Here is a 21,475-nt window from a genome sequence, read left to right on the forward strand (position 1 = left end):
ACAGAAGATTGAGAATGCCCTACCATCCTGTATTAATTCCAAGAAAGGAGGGGTCCTAGTTTTTTTTCCTCTCTTTATTGTCCAGACAAGGTCAAGAATGATGCTTAGCAAAACAACAATAGCCCTACCTTATTACATCATTAATCAGCCGAGTCTGGAGAAGCAAATCTCTTCTGGGCAGCAAATTGTCACAGATTAGATTCTGGTTGGCTCTTACTGCGACCCCATTACAGAGACAGAGAGAGCAAAGTACATCAAGAACCTGCAATGATAGTCTCAATAAAAATCACCAAGCATTGTAAATGGAAAAGAAACCTAAAATCTATAATAAAATCTAGAAATAATCCCTACAGTACTTTATCTTCAGATAAGAGAATATGCTAAGAAGCAGTTCCAGAATTGGCTCCCAGAGAAGCCATAAAAGTGTATGTAAAAATGTCAAGATTACCCACTTAACAATGGAATGTATGTAGGTAGAGGATCCTTTTTCACCCTCAGCCACATTACTATTTCTCCCTTCTCCCTCCTTCAGACATACATTAGTTTTACAGGAAACAATTATATTTTCCTTTTAAGCCTAAGAGCCTAGAATGATTAGTACTGTGTCTGAATTAAGTATTATAGAGTTGACGGGGGTGAACCCTGAAACTCCCCTGTGACTTTTGGGGGGAAGCTATGGGGTGAGCTCTGAAACTCTCCTGACAGAGATCCACTCTTCAGGGCAGTTAAGTGATTTCATTAATATTAGCCCAGGACCACTTCTAGTAGCGGGAACTTAAGTGGTTTCATTCAGCTGGAAATCTAGACCTGGAGGCAGTGACAACATTAAAGGAATCTCATTCAATGGAAGCCCTATCCCCAGACTGCCAATAAAATGACCATTTTGAACTCCAAATCTTCATAGAAGTCCGAAGTAGGAATTACGCTTTTTGGCAAAGTTGCCTTCCAGGACTCCTGCCAGCTGTGAAGATACCCTCTTCTCAGTATTTCTTTAACAGGACCTCTTGCCACTGAGGAATACGTCTTCCTAGCAAAGCTGGCTTCTTAGTGCCAATAAACTTCTCTTTTGCCATTCAGACTTTTTGGGTTTGTGAATTCTTTCAGTTTGGACCTGTGCACTGACCAGAGGGGATTCCCACAATTCTCTGCACTGCCACTAACTGCATCAGTCATAAACTGATAGTAAATAAAAAGTATGCAAAGATCATATATGGAACTTTCTAGCACAGCTAAGAATTATGATGGCCTGAAGGTGACTTCTAGGATCACAGGATGTTAAAATGGAAAGGATCTTAAAAATCATTTAGTCAGTCAGCCAATAAACATTTATTAAGCACCTACTATGTGCCTGGCATTATGCAAAGTGCTGGGGATACAAAATAAAATAAAATAAAGGTTAAAAGATAATTCCTGCTTTTGAGGAACTCACAATCTAATGGAGGAGACAACATATAAATAACTATGTACAAATAATAAATATAGAGAATAAATTGGAAACAATTAGGGAAATCATTCTTCAATAATATCCCTTCCAACTCCCACCTTGATTTTTTTTTTATCCTTTCCTTCCCAGTGATATTAAACCCTCTCTCATTGCTGACACTTCATATACATGGTTTTTCTGAATTTTCTCTCCAATATTAGTAGTGCTGTCCTTTCCAAATTACTTTAAAAAAACACACTTTTTGTGTTAATATGTATGCCAATGTTGTTTTTCATCAGTAAAATTAATTGTCCATGAGGGTATCTGTAGTATGCTTTCTATAGCCTCCAAATTGGGGTGACAAAATATACCATCCAGACTAGCTCTCTGGAGGATCTCAGGACCAGCCTTAGTGGAGGAATAAAGGAGGCAGGAGACTCATGAGGATGGTCAAAGTTGGAGTGTTCTTATTTCAAGTCCTCTCAGCTCTTGGTATGATCACATCATTACAGCACACTAAATATGTGCCAACTAGAGAACCATTATATCATCAATTACACTGAGCAAGTGTTAACTATAAGTACCCTGCTGTGTAAATGCCTCTTTACTGTAAGTATCCCTTGCTTCAAGTAGAACACTTGGTTGTGGTTGTCACCACCCCCTGACTTCTCAGAAAGGCCAAGAGTCCTTAGGGGAGATGGGGAGCAGAATCAGACATTGTCAGCAGATTTCCTCTGGGCTGAAGGGTCTTATATCTTACCCAGAGTTCCCCCACTATCTGCAGTCCTCTACAAGTATCGATTCTTTCATCTTTATTTTTGTATTCCTCTATTATTTAAGAGTGAATTTAATAAGGAAATTATATTATATTATTATTATTACATCATAGTAATAATAATAATAATTTAAGTATATAAAAAATTGCTATATCCTACTTGGACCTAGAAGACAATAATTAAAAGCAAATGGGAAGTTGAGGCAGATTGTGTAGGAGTACACAGGGTGCTAATACTGAAGTTAGAAAGTTTAAATCTGGCTTTAGAAAGTTCCTAACTTGGTGATCCTGGGAAGTCACTAAATTTCTATTTGCCTCATTTTCATCAATTGTAAAATGAAGATAATAATAGAATTTATCTCTCAGGAGTTTTGGAAAAATCAAATGAAATATAATTATAAAGCACTTAGCACAATGACTAGCATATAGTTGTTGTTTGTCCTTCATTTTCCAAGAGGATCATGACATCAGGGAGGTGATGATGAGGTCTTCAATGTTAGGTGTGGTTAGCAGAGGAATTGATAAAAATTAATTCCTTAGACAAATGGGAAGAAGGCTCTGATAATGGATATCATTTTAGTTCCTTGGTCCCACCCACTAAAGGTGATCCAGTTAGAAATCCAGGTTATGCCAGGATCCTGAAACTAAATTTTCCCTATAAAACCTATTTGTGGGCCATTCCATGGCTGCTACCTTTCTTTGGGGTCAGTCCATCATGGCACTCTGCCTTGTGGAGTCTTTCTCCTTTCCCCCCCTTATACTGAAGCTGCCCAATTCTATATTGAATATTTATCATCTCCACCCTGCCTGGTGGCTTTAGTCTTCTGAGAAAATGAAGCATCCTCAAGCCTTACTAAATTATGTCTGGAGACCCCAGAGAATTGGGTTCAAACTCAAAGGTTTACCCATAGCTAGCCTCATGTTTCTAGAATTAAAAGTGCTACTCCTATTACTTCTCCCTTAGATATTCCTTAATATTCCTATGAACTCATAGAGGATGTGAAAGTACTCTTCCCCAGTACTACTGCTCTTGGAAACACTGGAAACACACTGGATAGAGAAGGGTGAAATTGTCTGTGTCCTCTCCCTCACTCTAGCTTTCTAGAGGGAACAGAAAAAAGAAGGGGAAAAATATACTTCAATCTATAGTCTAAGTCTATCAGTTCTCTATCTGGAAATAGAATTTTTCATCATAAGCCCTTTGAAATTGTGGTGGGAAATTTGCTGCTCAATATTACTAAATCTTTTACAGTCGATTAACTTCAAAATATTGTTGTTATTGTGTAGATGGAGTGTTAGACTCCCTTACCCAAACTGACAACTTGGAGGCATCTTCAAATACAAACAAGAAAGCATTTATTTGGTCCTTGCAAGGAGAGGTCCAAGCACATAAACTGGACAAAGTCCAGCATGATGAGTGGCACATGGTGGAAAATAGGGAGTGTATTATAAGCAGAACAGATTTGGGTACATCCCCTCCCTGTTGATTTTTAAAATTCAATGGATGGATTGAAAAGGAAGTAACCACTGACCAATGATCAGCAATGCTGTCTACTTCCTGTGGGTCATATGACTTCCTGAAGTTTAGACCTGGGATTTGACCTTTTTCTGCCCTACAGTCTTCTGAGAATAGGGATCAATTGACATCCTGAAACTTGGACTGAAGGTCTTACAGCCTCTGAGAAATCTTCACCTGGTCGTATTTATTATTATATAAACTGTTCTTCTGGTTCTGTTCATTTCATTTGTATTAATAATTTCACATAAGTCTTCTCAAGTTTTTCTAAAACCACCCTCTTCATCACTTCTTATAGCAAAATAGTGTTCCATCACATTCACATATCACAACTTGTTTTCCAATTTATGGATGTAACCTTAGTCTCCAATTCTTTGCTCTCACAAAAAAGGCTCTTATTAATATTTTGTATATATGACACTTTTCTCTTTTTCTTTGATATTTTTGGGATATAAACCTCAAAGTGCTATTGGATCAAAGAGTATCCACAGCTTTATAGTTTGGAGGGTATAGTTTCAAATTATTCTCCAGAATAATTGGAGCAGTTCAAAGCTTAACCAACGATATGTTAGTGTCCCTATTTTCCACATCCTCTCTAGCATTGTCATTTCCTTTTCTATTGCGGTATTGTGTTCAGTCATTTCAGTCATATCTGACTCTTTGTGACCCTATTTGGGATTTAATTAGTAAAGATACTGGAGTGGTTTGCCATTTTCTTTTCCAGCTCATTTTATGTATGAGTAAACTGAGGCCAAGAGGATTAAGTGACTTGTCCAGGATGACAGAGCTAATGAGTGTCTGTCATGTTAGCCAATCTGAGAAGTGTTAGGTGGAATCTCAGAACTGCTTTAATTTATATTTCTTTAATTATTTATGACATTTAATACTTTTAATATGGCTATTTGTACTCTGATTTCTTCCAATGAAAATTTCTTATTCATATTTCTTGACTGTTTATAAATTGGGAAACAGATCTCATACTTATAAATTTGGCCCAGTTCCCTAAATATTTTAGGAATGACATCTAAACTTTTGCAAAGCATGACTCTCCCCCCGCCTCCATCCAGTTTCCTGGTCTTCTTTTAATTTTAGCTGTATTGGTTTTCTTTGTGCAAAACTTGCTTAATTTTACAAAATCAAAATTATCCATTTTACTTCCTGTGAAACTCAATATCTCATTGGATTATTAACTCTTCCCCTTCCTATATATCTGACAAGTAATTTCTTCTGTACTTCACTTATTTCTTTATTTCATGCTTTCCATTTAAACCATGCATTTATTTTGAGCCTACTTAGCTTTACTTAGCATGTGATATGAGAGGTTGGTCCATGCCAAGTTTTTGCAAGATGCCCTCCTATCTTTCTCAGAAGTTTTTGTAAAAAAGCAAATTTTTATTCCCATGGCTGAAATTTTTGGGTTTATTAAGTATTAGGTTTTGGTGCTCATTTGCTTCAGTACAAATAATCTGTTCCATCGATCAATCAATCACTATATTTTTTTTATCTAGTACCAAATTATCTCGATGATTATAGCATTGAAATATAGTTCAAGTTCTGATACCAAGACTCTCTCCTTTCCATTTTTTTTTCATGGATTCTTTTAATATTTTCCCCTTTTGTTCCTCCAGGTTAATTTAGTTAATTTTCTAACTATAATTATTTGAAAGTTTCATTGGTATGACACTGCAAAAGTAGATCAATTTAGGTAATATTGTGACTTGCAATTATTTGTTCAGCCTAGTTGTAATTAATTAATTAATATTTCTCCAATTATTCAGTTCTGTCTTTATTTGGATGAAATGTTTTATAATTGTGTATATATATTTCCCATAAGTTTTTGGAAGATAGACTAGGAAACATTTCATACTAATTGCAGTTATTTGAACTGGATTTTCTCTTTCTCTTCCTATAGGATTTTGCTGGTAATATATAGAAATGTTGATGATTTGTTTGGTTTTATTTGTCGTTCTGCAAGTTTGCTGAAGTTGTCAATTTTTTCAATTAGATTTTTTTTTAGTTGACCTCTAGGGTTCTCTATGTAAACCATTGTACAATAATATTTCATTCCATTACAATTTGTTCATCCATTTCATAAGTGATACCCTTTCTCCTTAGTTACATCTTTTGATTGCCCCACTCATTTATTCCTTCTTCAGGATCATGAAGTTTGTTTTGCTTCTGAGTATTCTCTCTCATGAACTAGCTTCCATGTTAATAACTGCTCTCTTTATCCCTGACTTTTCAACTGATGCATGATGTACTTTTATGTGATAATCTATATATGTGAGTGGGGGAGAGTATATGTGTGTGTGTTTACATGTATATGTACAATGTGTTCAACTCTCTTTTGCCAGTTCAACCTCTCAAATAATTTTGCCTTTTCAGGTTTCTCTTGACTCTTGTGTTTTCATTTCAAAGTTCCTATTTAGTTTTGGTCTGCCTCAAAGTCCTCTATTCTAATACAAATTCATTTAGTTCCCTAAAAGATTGTACTCAGTGTTATGGAATAAGTTATTAACAGTTGTAAACTTATATATTTTGCCTTTTATAATATTATGTTCCAAGATCTTGAAGTTATGTAGACTGTATAGGAGGTAAAAGCTCTGTATTTGGAGTCGGGAAGACTTGAGTTCAAATACCATTTAACTTGTGTAAACCTAACAAGTCATTTAACCCTCTCTTGGCCTGTGGGGCCTACCCCTTAAAATGGAGGTAATAATCGGATCTGCCAGATAGACTTTGTGTGAGACTCAAATGTGATGGTTTTTCTCCCTTATTTGAGTTTGAAATGACAAGATTTTGAATGATCCTAACTGCAGTTTCTTAGGTCCTGAACTTTTTTTGTGACTTCTTGAAATATTCTTTTTCTTTGATATGTAAGTTTTCAATTTTTCATTTCTGGGATTTTTCCTTCTGAAGTTTTTTTTCAAGAGGAGACCAATGGATTCTTTCTGCACTTTGCTTTCTAGTTCTAATAGATCAGATAGCTTTCATTTTTGAAACAGGATGTCCAGACATTTTTAATCAAATTTTTAGGTAATCTAATGATGCATATATTGCCTTTCTTTGACTTGTTTTTCAGATCAGTTGTTTTTTATACTTATATTTATTTATATTTTATGTATATTTTCTTCTATTTCAATGTTTATTTTAATTTTAATATTTCTTGTTATATCATGAAGTTCTTGACTTTTCTTTAATTATTCAAAAATTCAGAATATCTGCTAATTAGGTAAGAGTTTTTCATTTTTGTTCTAGGCTATTTATTCTTTCAATTTTTATCTCCAGAGCTTTTATTTAAACTTATTTAGCTTTTGTTTCATTCCTTTTAGATATTTATATAATCCTGTAAAAAAACTCACGTTTTCTTCAGAACCTGCATATAATTGTTATAGAGTTATTCTCTCATTCTAATTTGTATTACTGGCTATCTTTGGATGGATAATTCTTTATAATGCTCATTTATATATAGTTTGACTCATTTTTGTAGAACTTTAGTTTCTGAATTGGGATTTTATGCCACAGTAAGACTACTGAATTTTTGGATGGAATGATCATTCATAGTTGATTTTCTTCTGAGTAACCTGGATCCCAATACTGACCTCCAGTTTTTGTTAGTCCATGCTCCAAGATATCTCAAGTTTATATTAATAAATCTTCAGAGCTTCATGTGGTATGTCAGGATAAAAATAGAAATACAGTAGTATGTTGCTCTGAATACTGATATGTTATGATGTTCTATTCCACTTCTAGTTGCACTCAATGTCCCCAGTATGGGTTTCTGACTAATCTGAGGTTGTCTCATGGGATCCCTTCCCTCTATCCACTGCATGATATGTAAGCTTTCAGCTTATACATGTTACTGGCTATCTCTTGTACAAAGTTTTCTTTGATCCCTTAATTATCACTATGATAGTAATAACCTTCCTCTTCCAGAACTCAACAAGTGGCACAGTAGATAGGGCACTGGGCCTGAAATGAGTAAGATCTGAATTCAAATGTGGTCTCAGACACTTCTTATCTATGTAACCCTGGGCAAAGTACTTAACTTTTGTTTGCCTCAGAGTCCTCAACTATAGAATGGGGATAATAATAGTACCTACCTCATAACATTTGTAAAATGCCTGGCATATAGCAGGCACTATAGAAATGTTTATTCCTAATGCCATCCTCATCCAGAGAGAACTATGAAAACTGAAAATGATCAAAGCATATTATTTTCACCTTTTTTTCTTTGTTTCATTGTTTGCTTTTTCTTTCTTGTGTTTTTTCCCCCTTTGGTTTTGATTTTTCTTGTACAACATGACAAATATGGAGATATGTTTAAAAAGATTGTGCATGTTTAACCTATATACAATTGCTTACTGTCCTGGAGAGGGTAACAAAAGGAGGGAGAAAAACTTAGAATACAAAATTTTATAAAAATGAATGTTGGAAATGAAAAATGAATGAATGTTTATTTCTTCTTTTTCCCCTGACTTAGAACTTTGCAACTCTAATAATTAATTATAATAAACTACATTATGTAGGTATTTGTATAACTTCTTTTTAAGTGTGAATATTTTACTTTTTCTAATTACATGTAAAAAGTTTTTTATATTTTTTAAAAATTTTGAATTCCAAATTGATTTTTTCCTTTCTCCTTACCTTCCCCTTCACTGGGAGGATGAGCAATTTGACATAGATTATACATGTGTAGTCATGCAAAACATAATTCCATATTAGTCACGTGAAAGAAAAAACAGATAAAAAAAGAAAGAAAGAAAAATAAAGAAAATTGAAAAAACTATGCTTTGATTTTCAATCAGACTTCCCCAATTCTTTCTCTGGATGTGGAGAACTTTTTTCATAAGTCCTTCAGAATCATCTTGGATCACTGAATTGCTAAAAACAGCAAAGTCATTGACATTCATCATCATACAATATTGCTGTTACTGTATACAACATTAAATTGGTTCTGTTCATTTCACTTTTTATCAGTTCATGTAGGTTTTTCTAAGAAAATCCTACTTAAGGCTGATTTTAGAAAAGTCTGGAAACAGAACAGGAGAACACTGTACAATAAGATTATGTGATGACCAATTGTGATAGATTGGACTTTTTTCAACAATGAAGCAATTCAAGACAACTCCAATAGACTTGAGATGGAAAGAGCCATCCACATCTAGAGAGAGAACTATAGAGAGAGAACTATAGTTACTGAATGTGGATCACAACATTGTATTTTTACCTTTATGTTAGTGGTAGTGCTGTTTGTTTGCTTGTTTTTTTCTTTCTTTCTCATTTTTCCCCCTTTGATCTGATTTTTCTTGTGCAACATGATGTATGTGGAAATATGTTTAGAAGAATTGCACATACTTAACCTATATTGGATTACTTGTTGTCCAGGGGAGGATGAAGGAGGAAGAAGAGAGAAAAATTATTGCAAAACCTTATGTTCCAAATTTTTCAAATGGTTAAGCATGTGCAATTCTTCTAAACATATTTCCACATATATCATGTTGCACAAGAAAAATCAGATCAAAACTATCTTTGCACATGTTTTGCAAAATAAAAGGCTATTATTGTTTTTTACAAAAGAACATCCTGCTCATCATTTTTTAAAAAAATTAATTCTAGAGGTCTGTAAGTTTTCAGTTCTTCCAAAATGGTATGATCTAAGGAGAAGTGTGTTTCCTATTATTCTACTACTTCATGCTCTAGGCTGAGTGCCTAAAAACACTCTTTTCCACCTTAGAACTGCTTTTGCTGCAGCTACTGGTTCTGATGGACGAGTATTCCTCCTCACCTTGGTACTGTGATTTAGGATTGTAACCTAGATCTGTTTATGAGCAGTACAATGTTGTCCTGCATCCAGTTTCAGCTAGGGACCCCATAATCTCCTTCAGACCACTGGTCAGATCTCCTCACTGTCTGTAGGCAAGTTACAGAAGCTCTTGTTGCCATTTCACTTACCCCTATTGCTCTCTCACAGGGCACTGCCTGTGCTGAACTGTGCTCCATTCTCACTCTTGACAGATCATTCCTTCTGACTTTTGAAGTTATCTTAGACCAAAACATTGTTTCACTCCATCATTATCTAGGCTCTGTTGCTCCAGAATTTCTTTTGGGGGATCATTTTAAACTTGTTTGAAAGAGAGAACTGGGAAGAGCTCATTCTCCATCATTTTGGTTCTGTCCCTTTTGTATAATAATTTCACAATAGACTATGACCTCTATGAACATAGATATTGTTACCATAGCTAATCCTTGTATCATGCTTAGCACATACCTCTGTGCATAATAGGCATTTAAATATTTGTCATTTATGTGAAGAAATAAGATAAGTAAAGTAGCTGCTATTAGTTTCACTTAACTGAAGCATAGAAAAGTGAAATGATTTTCTTAAGATTACAGAGCCAGTTAGTGGTAGAACAAGCACTTAAACCTAGGTCTCTAATCCCACATCCACCACTCTCTCACTATCCCACATTACTTCCCCATCTACAGGTTTGAAGATGCTAAAGTACACTGATGTGACATTAATGGATGGCTTCTGGATCTCTAAAGCTCCAAAAGAATATTGTTTCTTTACCTCAGAATATTTCAGTTTTAATTGTATATATATCCTTACCCATATAATTTCAAATTTCACCATGGTTTAGCAACAGTGGTTTACATGGAAAGGGGGAAAATAACATTCAGAGAGTCAACTAGTACTTGACATCTATAGACCTAAATATCCTAGTACTGAACTACAAAATTATATCAATAACAATTTAAGACTTAAGTCACAGAGAATCTTAGGAGTCTCTACAGGGAAAAAGCATTAAAATAGATACCCCTAAGCTTTGGGTCATACCTGGTTAGTTCTCTGTTGCTCTTTTAAAAAATGAGATATGTGCATGAATGCACATTCACACGTTAGGCTAAGACAGTATGGTAGAAATATTTACACATATTACATGTTAAGTCAAAAAGCTGTGAAAACTATTTGGCCTGGTATGATGATCTCATATTAATTTCTATCATATAGAGTTCCAACACAGCTACCACAATGCCACTATGATAACCTGGCAATGGGCTTATGCTTCTGTGTTACTTGAGTGCATATCAATTATTTGCATTATAATTAACAGGAAGGAAGGAACATGTTGCTATGCAGAGAAAAATGATTCTAAAAATTTGCACCTCTTGTCTATTTATGATTTATTTGGGAATTTTATTGTATTTGGGAAAGAAATTTGAGATCACGACAGATTATTTTCTTTTCTTTGCCAAATAATGTTGCAATGTTTAAGGACACAACTTACATACTTTCTAAGGATGCTGTGTATCATCTAAATAATACTACAGAAAGATGCTCATTTCCCTTTTTCGCAAAGATGCATTTGTGATTTATGACATTAAAGGCTGATGGAAAATGGAAAATGTGGACCTATAAGCACAAATTAACTTCAACTCCTTTAGAGAGACACAATTGTTTGACCTGATCCTTACTCCAACTGTGCATCCTAGATCTTAAAAATGACATGACACTTGATATAAGTATCATTTTGACCATCAATTCTTGTTTTAATCTCCCTTGTAATGCTTATTATCCTACACACACACACTCACACACACACATATATGAGTTGTCGGAGAGTAGCTAAATAGCACAGAATATGCTGGAAGCAGAAATCTTCTAAGTTGGAAGAACTGCTGGTTATCATCTGATCTAGTTACCTGATTTCAGGTAGAAGAGATAATATCAGGTCCATTTACAAACGTCATAAATGAGACCCAGGGAGTCTAGTAATTTATCTTGATAGTCTGAATAACTAGCCAGTGATAAATTCACTAGTGTTACAGATTAGCATCTAGGAAATCTCATACTCTCTACAACTATAAGGAGATTTCATTCATTGTTGGACTACATTTGTATACTGACAAGCTAGTTTTATAATGAGGTTCTATTCTACTAATTTTCTTTTTTATGTCTTTCTGTATGTGTATTAATATTGCCTTTCTATTGCCTAGAAGATTAAAAAAGTGCTGAATCTATGTACTTAGCCTTTTTGATACCTACTAAGGATTTGATAATTATAATAACAATTGATATAAAACAGTTTAAGTTTTGCCAAGCATTTTATATAGTTTCTGTGAACCTCAAAATTGTCTTATGCAGTATTTGGTATGGATACTATTATCTTAATTTTATATGTGAGACATTTGAGGCTTAAAGACTCTTGCCGAGAGTCACAGAGTTAAACAGAAAGTAGTAGGATTTAAATCCCATGTTTCCTAACTCTAGCCCTATAACTTTCTATGTACCACACTGATGTAAACACCTTAGATATGGAGAAGAAGTTAGAAACCATGATTTCAAATAAAGCTTGACAGGTTTTTTTTTGGTTTTGCTGTTTATTAATCTCATTTGACAGTTTATGAAACTAATAAAGAATCCTGCCAACTTATCTTTCTGTGGAACCAAGAGACAATTCTTAGAAAGTATTCTGAACCCTTGGAAGAAAGGTACTATATCTCTAATTGCTGTTTATTGTTCTTTCCATACCTACCTTATGATTGCGGCCATGCTTATCCAGAAGAGAAATGATGGACTTTATGTGTCCCTCTGATATCAAATTTAAGGCTTCTGGGCTTTCAATCAAAATGCAGTGTAATACCTCCAAAATACCTAGATAAAAGTTATAAAAATCATTTGGACATTTAATAGCCTGTATTTTTAATAAAATTTAGAAAGCAAAGAATGAAAATAGAGTTTTGAGGGAAAATAAATATCATTAATTTATCAAATCTAATTAATGTCTCACGATGAAGGATGAAATTATCTATGATGGATTCTAAATCTCCTGGTTGGTAAACCAGTCTGTGTTGAATAGGTAAGTGTAATTAATCACTTAAAAATAATTATCAATGCCTTTAAACTTGAAAAGGCAACTGGAAAATATAATTTTGATTTATTGAAACTAAGAATATCCTTGATTAAAAGTTGAGGAACAGTTTATTATAAGTACCATGAACCTGGATTGAGACATTTTGTCATCTTCCTAATAAATGACAGGCAGGTTGAATTACCTCAAAAATTCTCACAAGCTCTAAATTTACTGAAAACAGAAACTGTCTTCTCTTCCTCCCACATACTTTTTTTTTTTTTGGTTGCCTTGGGTGTTTAAGATTGTTCCTTGAATTAAGTGTAAGCTGTCTAATTAAAATGATCTTATACTTTCTGATTATAATCTCCTACTCAAAATCCTTTGGAGATAAATTACTTAAGAGTCTTGGTTCCTCAATATCTCATCCATTTTTGAGTTTCTTAAGATTCATTTTTATTGTGTCAATTACCTACTAGATATCCTATAGTCATATTAAAATGCATTTGTCCAAAATCAATCTCACGATTTTCCTCCTAAAATTCTCTCTTCTTTCCAACTTCCCTATGATTTAGAATATCACCATTTCCAAGTCACTAAGTGTCAACCTCAACTCCTCACTGACACTCACTATACACACCCAATATGTAATCAAATTCTGTCCTTTCTCTTCTCTGGCACAGCTGCCAATTTAGTCCAAGATCTTATCATCTCATATTTGGACTATTTGCAATGTAGCAATGCTATATATACTATATATAATATACTTAGGTGGCACTGATCTTCCTAAAGTAAAATCTGATCATTTCACACCCAGACTCAATTAAGTTTCAGTGGTTCCCTATAGTCTTTTAAGACCAACTGCAAAATCCTCTGTTTGGTTTTTAATCCTCAGATTTTACCAGTTTTCTTTACCAAATATTTTTCCATGTGCAGAGGCCTCCTTGCTATTGTTTGCATACACTATTCCTTGTCACTCTAAACATTTTTCCTGGTTCCTTTCCCCATGATTAGAGTTCTTGCTCTTATCTCTGTCTCCTGGCTTCTGCTGCTCTCTTCAGGTATTAGTTAAAATTATACCTTGTACAAGAAGTCTTTTCATATTTCCCTGAATGCTAGTCCCTTCCCTGTAATATAATTTCCAATTTATCTTTGTGTATATTATATGTACAAAATTGTTTACAGGTTGGTTTCTTGTCCCTCTACCAATAGAATGTAAACTCCTTGAGAACAGGTGCTCTTTTTGTCTTTGTATCTCCAGAATTTAGTGCAATTTAATTAAAATTTAACAACTTCGGGGGAGTGGAGTCAAGATGACTCCAAGAAGGACACATGCTTCTTTCTGAGCTTTCCTGCTTCCCTCACACTATTTATGAAATTCAGCCTCTGAATTAGTGCTGGACAGTCAGAATCCACGAATATTGGGAGTATAACACATTACCACCTGAAGATATCTCAAAGATAGACAGGAAAAGTCTGTTTTGGTCCTTTGTGGGCACAGGAGGAGGCCAGGTGCAGGCAGGCAGGGAAGGAGAGCAGGAGGCCAACACATGTTGAGTAGATAGGAGTGGGGTGTGGTATCAGTGGGCAGAGAATCTGAGGGGAGGACTCTACCACAGTATTGGCTACTCTGCCCTGGCAGCAAGCCAGTAGATCAGCAGAGAAGTTATAAAACTTCCAACACAAACACAGAGGGTAAAGAGTATATTCCAAAGTGCCAGAGTCCCATGGGACCTGGCCATGCCCACCCAGCACCAGGAGTGACGTAGCATGATCCCAGAGCAGCCACTGTTCCTTCTCCGCTGCCACTTCCTGGTGTCTGGTGAGGAAGCTTGGAAGGCCGTCATTGCCCCAAAAGCAGATACATCCTTTTAAAAAAATGAGTAAAGCAGGCTCTAACTATAGACAGCTTCCATTATGAGAGAGCATATTTCCAACCCTGAGGAGACTAAAAGCAGAGTGTATCCATATGAAGCCCCAAAGGGGGATATAATCTGATCCCCACCACATAAGGCTCTCTTAGAAGAAATTAAAAAGGATCTTAAAGGACAGCTAGAGGAAGAATGGGGGGAAAAAAAAGGAAAAGTCTGAAAAAAGCTTGGAAAAGAATATAACTCATTAAAAGAAAGATTTGATAAAATGGAAAAATAAAACAACTCCCTGAAATGTGAAATGGAAAAAGTAAAGAACTCCCAGGAAAACAGAATTTGTGAATTAGAAAAGGTAAAAGAACTCCAAGAAAATAGAATTTGTGAATTGGAAAAAAAAATTAACTCCTTAAAAAATTGGTGAAATGGAAAAAAATTCCCATAGAACAAAACAACTCATTTAAAAACTCCATTGGACAAATAGAAAAAGAAATTTAAAAAGTAAATGAAGAAAATAATTCATTAAAAATCAGAACTGAACAAATAGAAATGAATGACTTGAGGAGACTGCAAGAATCAATCAAGCAAAACCAAAAAATTGAAACAAATAGAAAAAAGGTTAAATACCTACTTGGGAAAACAGCAAACCTGGAAAATAGATCTAGGAGAGATAATCTAAGGATTATTGGATTCCCTGAAAATCACGTTGAAAAAAAAAAAAAAAAGCCTAGACACTAATTTTCAGGAAATCATCAAAGAAAACTGCTCAGATGTCATAGAATCAGAAGGTAAAATAGCCACTGAAAGAGACCCCAAAAGTAAAACCCCAAGGAATATTATGGCTAAATTTCAGAACTATTGGACTAAGGAAAAAATATTACAAGCAGCTAGGAAAAAACAACTCAAACGTTGAGGAGCCACAATAAGGATTACTTAGGATCTAGCAGTATCCACATTAAAGGATTGAGGCTGATATTCTGAAAGGCAAAGGAACTTGGAATGCAGCCAAGAATAAATTACCCAGCTAAACTGAGCATTTTCTTCCAGGGAAGAAGATGGGCACTCAATGAAACAGCTGAATTCCATTTATTTCTGATGAAAAAACCAGAGCTAAACAAAAATTTGACCACCAAATATAGGACTCAAGAGCAGCATAAAAAGGTAAAAAACTTTTGAGAACTGTATTTCTGTTATGGGTATACATACAGAGTACATGTATAATTTGATTTTACTGTTATATAAAAAAGGAACTAGAGGCAGAAAGGAGATTGTACCAGAAAAGGGGGGAAATGGAGGTTAAAAAAAAGGGAAACTACATCTCACAAAGAGGCAAAGGAAACCTATTATTTCTGAGGGAAAGAAGAGAGGGGGAGGAACAACTTTGGGGGAATGGAGTCAAGATGACTCCAAGAAGGACACATGCTTCTTTGTGAGCTTTTCTGCTTCCCTCACACTATTTATGAAATTCAGCCTCTGAATTAGTGCTGGACTGTCAGAATCCACGAATATTGGGAGTATAACACATTACCACCTGAAGATATCTCGAAGATAGACGGGAAAAGTCTGTTTTGGTCCTTTGTGGGCACAGGAGGAGTCCAGGTGCAGGCAGTCTTACTCTCATCAGATTTGGCTCAAAGAGAAAATATCAGACATATTTTGTTTATAGAGAAACTTCTCCCACCTCATTGAAAAGTGGGAGGGGGAAAAGTGAAAAGGGAAAGAATAGACTAAATAGAAGGGAATACAGAAATAATAGGGGAAAGGTTTAAAAAAGGGGGGGACTCTAAGAGGGAGGGAGGGCTGTGTGAGGCAAGTGGTGCCCATAAATTTAATACTGGGGAAGGTGGTAATGGGGAAAGGAAAGAGAAAAGTATAATCTGGGGATAATAAGATGGCAGGAAATGCAGAATTAGTAGTTTTAATTGTAAATGTGAATGGGGTGAACTCTTCCATAAGGTGGAGACTGATGGCAGACTGGATTAAAAGCTAGAATCCTACAATATGTTGTTTACAGGAAACACACTTGAAGCAGGGCAATACATATAGAGTAAAGGTAAAAGGCTGGAGCAGAATCTATTATGTTTCTGGTGAAGTAAAAAAAAAAAAAAAAAGCATGGGTAGCCATCCTGATTTCAGATCAAGCAAAAGCAAAACTTGATCTAATTAAAAGAAATACGGAAGGAAACTATATCTTGCTAAAGGATAGCATAGATAACGAAGCAATATCAGTACTAAACATATATATACCAAGTGGTATAGCATCTAAATTCCTAAAGGAGAAGTTAAGAGATATACAAGAAGAAATAGCAAAACTATCATAGTGGGAGATCTCAACCTTGCACTCTCAGAACTAGATAAATCAAACTACAAAATAAATAAGAAAGAAGTTAAAGATGTAACTAGAATACTAGAAAAGTTAGGTATAATAGATCTTTGGAGAAAACTGAATGGAGACAGAAAGGAGTATACTTTCTTCTCAGCAGTTCATGGAACCTATACAAAAATTGACCATATATTAAGACATAAAGACCTCAAAATCAAATGCAGAAAAGCAGAAATAGTAAATACATCCTTTTCATATTACAATGCAATAAACACTACATTCATCAAAAAGCCAGGAGAAAATAGACTAAAAAATAATCTCATCCTAAAGAATGAATGGGTGAAACAGCAAATCATAGACATAATTAATAATTTCACCCAAAAGAATGACAATAATGAGATGACATACCAAAATTTGTGGAATGCAGCTAAAGAAGTAATAAGGGGAAATTTTATATCTCTAGAAGCTTATTTGCATAAAATAGAGAAAGAGAAGATCAATGAATTAAGCTTGTAACTAAAAAAATCTAGAAAAAGAGCAAATTAAAAACCCCAAACATTAAACTTGAAATTCCAAAAATAAAAGGAGAAATTAATAAAATTTAAAGTAAAAAAAACACTACTGAATTAATAAATAAAACTAAGAGTTAGTTTTATGAAAAAACCTTTGGTAAATTTGATTAGAAAAAGGAAAGAGGAAAATTAAATTGTTAGTCTTAAAAATGAAAAGGGAAAACTTTCCACAAAGGAAGAGGAAATTAGAATAACAACAAAATTCATCTAGAAGAACAAAAGAACAAGAATTTCAAGGGAATTAATGAAAAAAAAAAATCAAATGAAGATGGCCTAGCTGTACCAGATTTAAAACTATATCGTAAAGCAGCTGTCATCAAAACCATTTGGTACTGGCTAAGAAATAGATTAGTTGATCAGTCTAATAGGTTAGGTTCACAGGACAAAATAGTAAAAAACTATAGCAATCTAGTCAAGAACTATAGCAAGAACTATAACAATGTGGCTTTGACAAACTCAAAGACCCCAGCTTTTGGGATAATAATTCACTATTTGACAAAAACTGCTGGGAAAATTGCAACCTAGTGTGGTAGAAATTAGGCACTGATCCCCTCTTAACATCGTACCCCAAGATAAAATCAAAATGGGTCTAGATGTAAAGAATAAGATTATAAATAAATTAAAAGAACATAGGATAGTTTACCTCTCAGACCTATGGAGTAGGAAGGAATTTGTGACCATAGAAGAACTAGAGATCATTATTGATCACAAAATAGAAAATTTTGATTATATTAAGTTAGAAAGCTTTTGTACAAACAAAACTAATGCAGAAGATTAGAAGGGAACCAATAAACTAGGAAAACATTTTTACAGTCAAAGGTTCTGATAAATGCCTCATTTCTAAAATATATAGAGAATTGACTCAAATTTATAAGAAATCAAGCCATTCTCCAATTGATAAATGGTCAAAAGATGTGAATAGACAATTTTCAGATGAAGAAATTGAAACTATTTCTAGTCATATGAAAAGGTGCCCTAAATCATTATTGATCAGGGAAATGCAAATTAAGACAACGCTGAGATACCACTACAAACCTTTCAGATTGGTTAAGATGACAGGAAAAGATAATGAAGTATGTTGCAGGGGATGTGGGAAAACTGGGATGCTGATAAATTGTTGGTAGAAATGTGAACAAATCTAACCATTCTGGAGAGGAATTTGGAATTATGTTCAAAAAATTATCAAACTGTACATACCCTTTGATCCAGCAGTGTTACTACTGGGCTTATATCCCAAAGAGATCTTAAAAAAAGGGAAAGGGACCCACATATGCAAAAATGTTTGTGGCAGCCCTTTTTGTAGTGCAAGGAACTAGAAATTCAATGAATGACCATCAATTGGAGAATGGATGAATAAATTGTAGTATATGAATGTCATGGAATATTATTGTTCTGTAAGAAATGATAAGCAGGATGATTTCAGAGAGCCCTGGAGATACTTACATGAAGTGCTGCTAAATGAAATTAGCATAACCAGGAGATCATTATATACACTTCAATAATAATACTATATGATGATCAATTCTGATGGCCACAGCTCTCTTCAACAATGAGATGATTCAAACAAGTTCCAATTATTCAGTAAAGAAGAGAATCAGCTACATCCAGAGAGAGAACTATGGGAAACGAATATGGACCACAACAAAGCATTTCCTTTTCTGTTATTGTTTGCTTGCATTTTTGTTTTCCCTCTTAGGTTTTTTTACTTTCTTTCTAGATCCACTTTTTCTTGTGCAGCAAGATAACTGCATAAATATGTATACATATATTGTATTTAACAGATACTTTAACATATTTAACATGTATTGGATTACCTGCCATTTAAGAGAGGGAGAAGGGGAAAGGAGGAGAAAAGTTGGAACAGAAGGTTTTGAAAGGGTGTTGAAAAAAATTACCCATGCATATGTTTTGTAAATAAAACTCTATAATAATAAAAAAAGTTAAATTAAAAAAATTAAAATTTAATGAAAACTTTAAAATTTCAAACATTTAAAAAAATATTTGGACATGACTGTAATGGACTGAAGCTCGAGTTGACGCACTGAGGTCCCAAGCACGTGAGGCTAAATAGTAATTGGACCATACTCTATTAATATATATACTTGGAGAAAGAATGCTCCCCGCCCACTCTTTGTGCAAGTCCTGATGTGTTGTATAGGAAATGATGATTTTGGTGGGTGAAGGCAGAGGGGTGGAGAGAAGCGGAGAGAGACTGCTAGCTGGCTTCTGGTCTGGCTTCTTGACTCAGCTGCACACATTGCGATTGTAACCCTCTTCACCTCCGATCCCCCTTCACCTCCAATCCTTCTTCATCTCTACTGAGAATAAAGATTGAAGATTTTCCCTTAACCTGAATTCCTGACTCTGTCTGATTTTAAAATATGCAGTCATCACACATGACATAGAGCCAGGCAGAAGAGATGGAAAGGCACAAGAAAGAGAAAAGATTTAGTACATAAATTTAATACATTTTAGTACTGCTAAAATATCAGTCACATATTAATGATGAAATGAGGAAGAAGAAAGTCTTTCCAACTCCCAGAGAAGGTGTCAGTATCTATCATATAGCCTCTCATATTCATGACTTAGAATTAGAGACCAACAGTATGAATTTTCACTATTGATGATCTGTACTGCATTCACAAATAAGGTTGGTGGCTATAATGACAAAGATATTTTAGGAAATAAATTAAGATGATTTATTTCTTCCTTTGGGCTAAAGTTGTTTTATAGCACTGTTTGAACAGAAAAACAAAAAGACCCTTACAGTAGTAAGAACCAATGGAAGAGGATTTCTAGAACTAATAAAAGAGTGAAAGCAATTAATGTGATAAGGATATACTAGAAAAGAAATACACAAACATGCACACAAAAGAGGATGGATACTATTATAGAAAACTGAGTTGTAGTTTTAAGAAAGAAGGAAGGTGAGACCAGAAAAGTTGCAAAGAAGCAGTACAACCATTTCTCCTCCTCCAGCTATTCAAAGATCAAGGAAGCCAGTTGATGAACAAGAAATTAGAGAAGAAAAAACTAAAACAAATAATTGTCCATTTTTTTTCCAAGTCAGGTAAGCACAAGGAGATAGCCACAGATCTGTAAGCCAGGGTCAATCACTAGGGGACCTGAGATCAAACCTATAGTTGTTTAAGAAGAAAGAACAGAAAGAGCAGTGAATTGGCAGTTATTCCACCATAATTCTGGATCAGAACCTCATATCCAGTGCAGACTAATATTGGGACTTTCAGTTGAATGACAAGACCCAGTACTAAGAGTAGGTTAGAGTTCAGTTGGTTGCTTTAATCAAAGAGTAGGATATTAAGTTCAGTTCACAGATTGAAGCCGAGGACTGGAGCTGAATAACCATGAAAGGGAATGTGGACCCAACTGGCACTAATAGCTCTATTGCTTGGATATAAGAGCAAGATAGATTCAGCCCACAGACCTGGACGGGGGTTTGAAGATGAGAGATCAGGGCAAGAACTCTGTAGAGTGATAAGACTATATTCCTGTTGCTTTCACTCAGGGGCAAGTTCATAGTGTTAGCCCACAGACATGGAGTAGAGCTTATAAGTAAGTAGCTAGGTCAGGGTATAAAGAAAATGGGGTTAATTTACAACTCTGTTGCTTTCAACCTAAAAAGCCAACTGTCTACAAGTGCTCTGATCAGGTGGAAGCTTGGAGTTATTCTTTCCAGTCTCAGATTGGAAATGGGAAACTACAAATCTCAGACCAGGGAGGCATAGTAGATTTTGTGCCCTATTTTGGACTGCTTACAATCTGTTTAAAGTTTGCAGTTCTCAGACCACTCCATGATATCCTTAAAAAAGAAACCATTATCTGAAGTCTTCACATTCCTTCCAAAGATACACAAAGTCTATCCCTGTCACAAAATCCAAATTCAAGATATGAGGCTAGAAAAAAAAAGAATAAATGAAGAAAAAAGGTCATTCATGATCAAATATTATTATGTAACAAGGGATGTCAGAGATAAAAACCAAGAAGAAAACTCTACAAATTCTATAAGCCCCAAAGTGAAAAACAACTTGGTCACAAGGTTAATTAAAATTCCTGGAAGAAATGAAGCAAGAGTTTAAAAAGTGATATTAAGATATATAGATTCTAGATAAAAGGAAAGTAACA

At 34.7% G+C, this 21,475-nt stretch overlaps 1 protein-coding gene across 4 annotated transcripts in view; it reads right to left on the reverse strand.

The window, feature by feature from the left end:
• The window catches only part of RYR3 (ryanodine receptor 3), a 708,417-nt gene that overhangs the window by 336,138 nt on the left and 350,804 nt on the right, over nucleotides 1-21,475 (reverse strand). For all 4 annotated transcript variants that reach the window (XM_031952023.1, XM_031952026.1, XM_031952025.1 and 1 more), the window contains exons 16-17: nucleotides 12,255-12,373; nucleotides 129-262 (exon numbers count right to left, since the gene is read on the reverse strand). In XM_031952023.1, the coding sequence (XP_031807883.1) occupies nucleotides 129-262; nucleotides 12,255-12,373 (253 nt within the window). The remainder of the gene's footprint in view (nucleotides 1-128; nucleotides 263-12,254; nucleotides 12,374-21,475) is intronic.

The sequence above is a fragment of the Sarcophilus harrisii genome, chromosome 2, assembly GCF_902635505.1.
Source record: "Sarcophilus harrisii chromosome 2, mSarHar1.11, whole genome shotgun sequence".
Taxonomy (NCBI): Eukaryota; Metazoa; Chordata; class Mammalia; order Dasyuromorphia; family Dasyuridae; genus Sarcophilus; species Sarcophilus harrisii.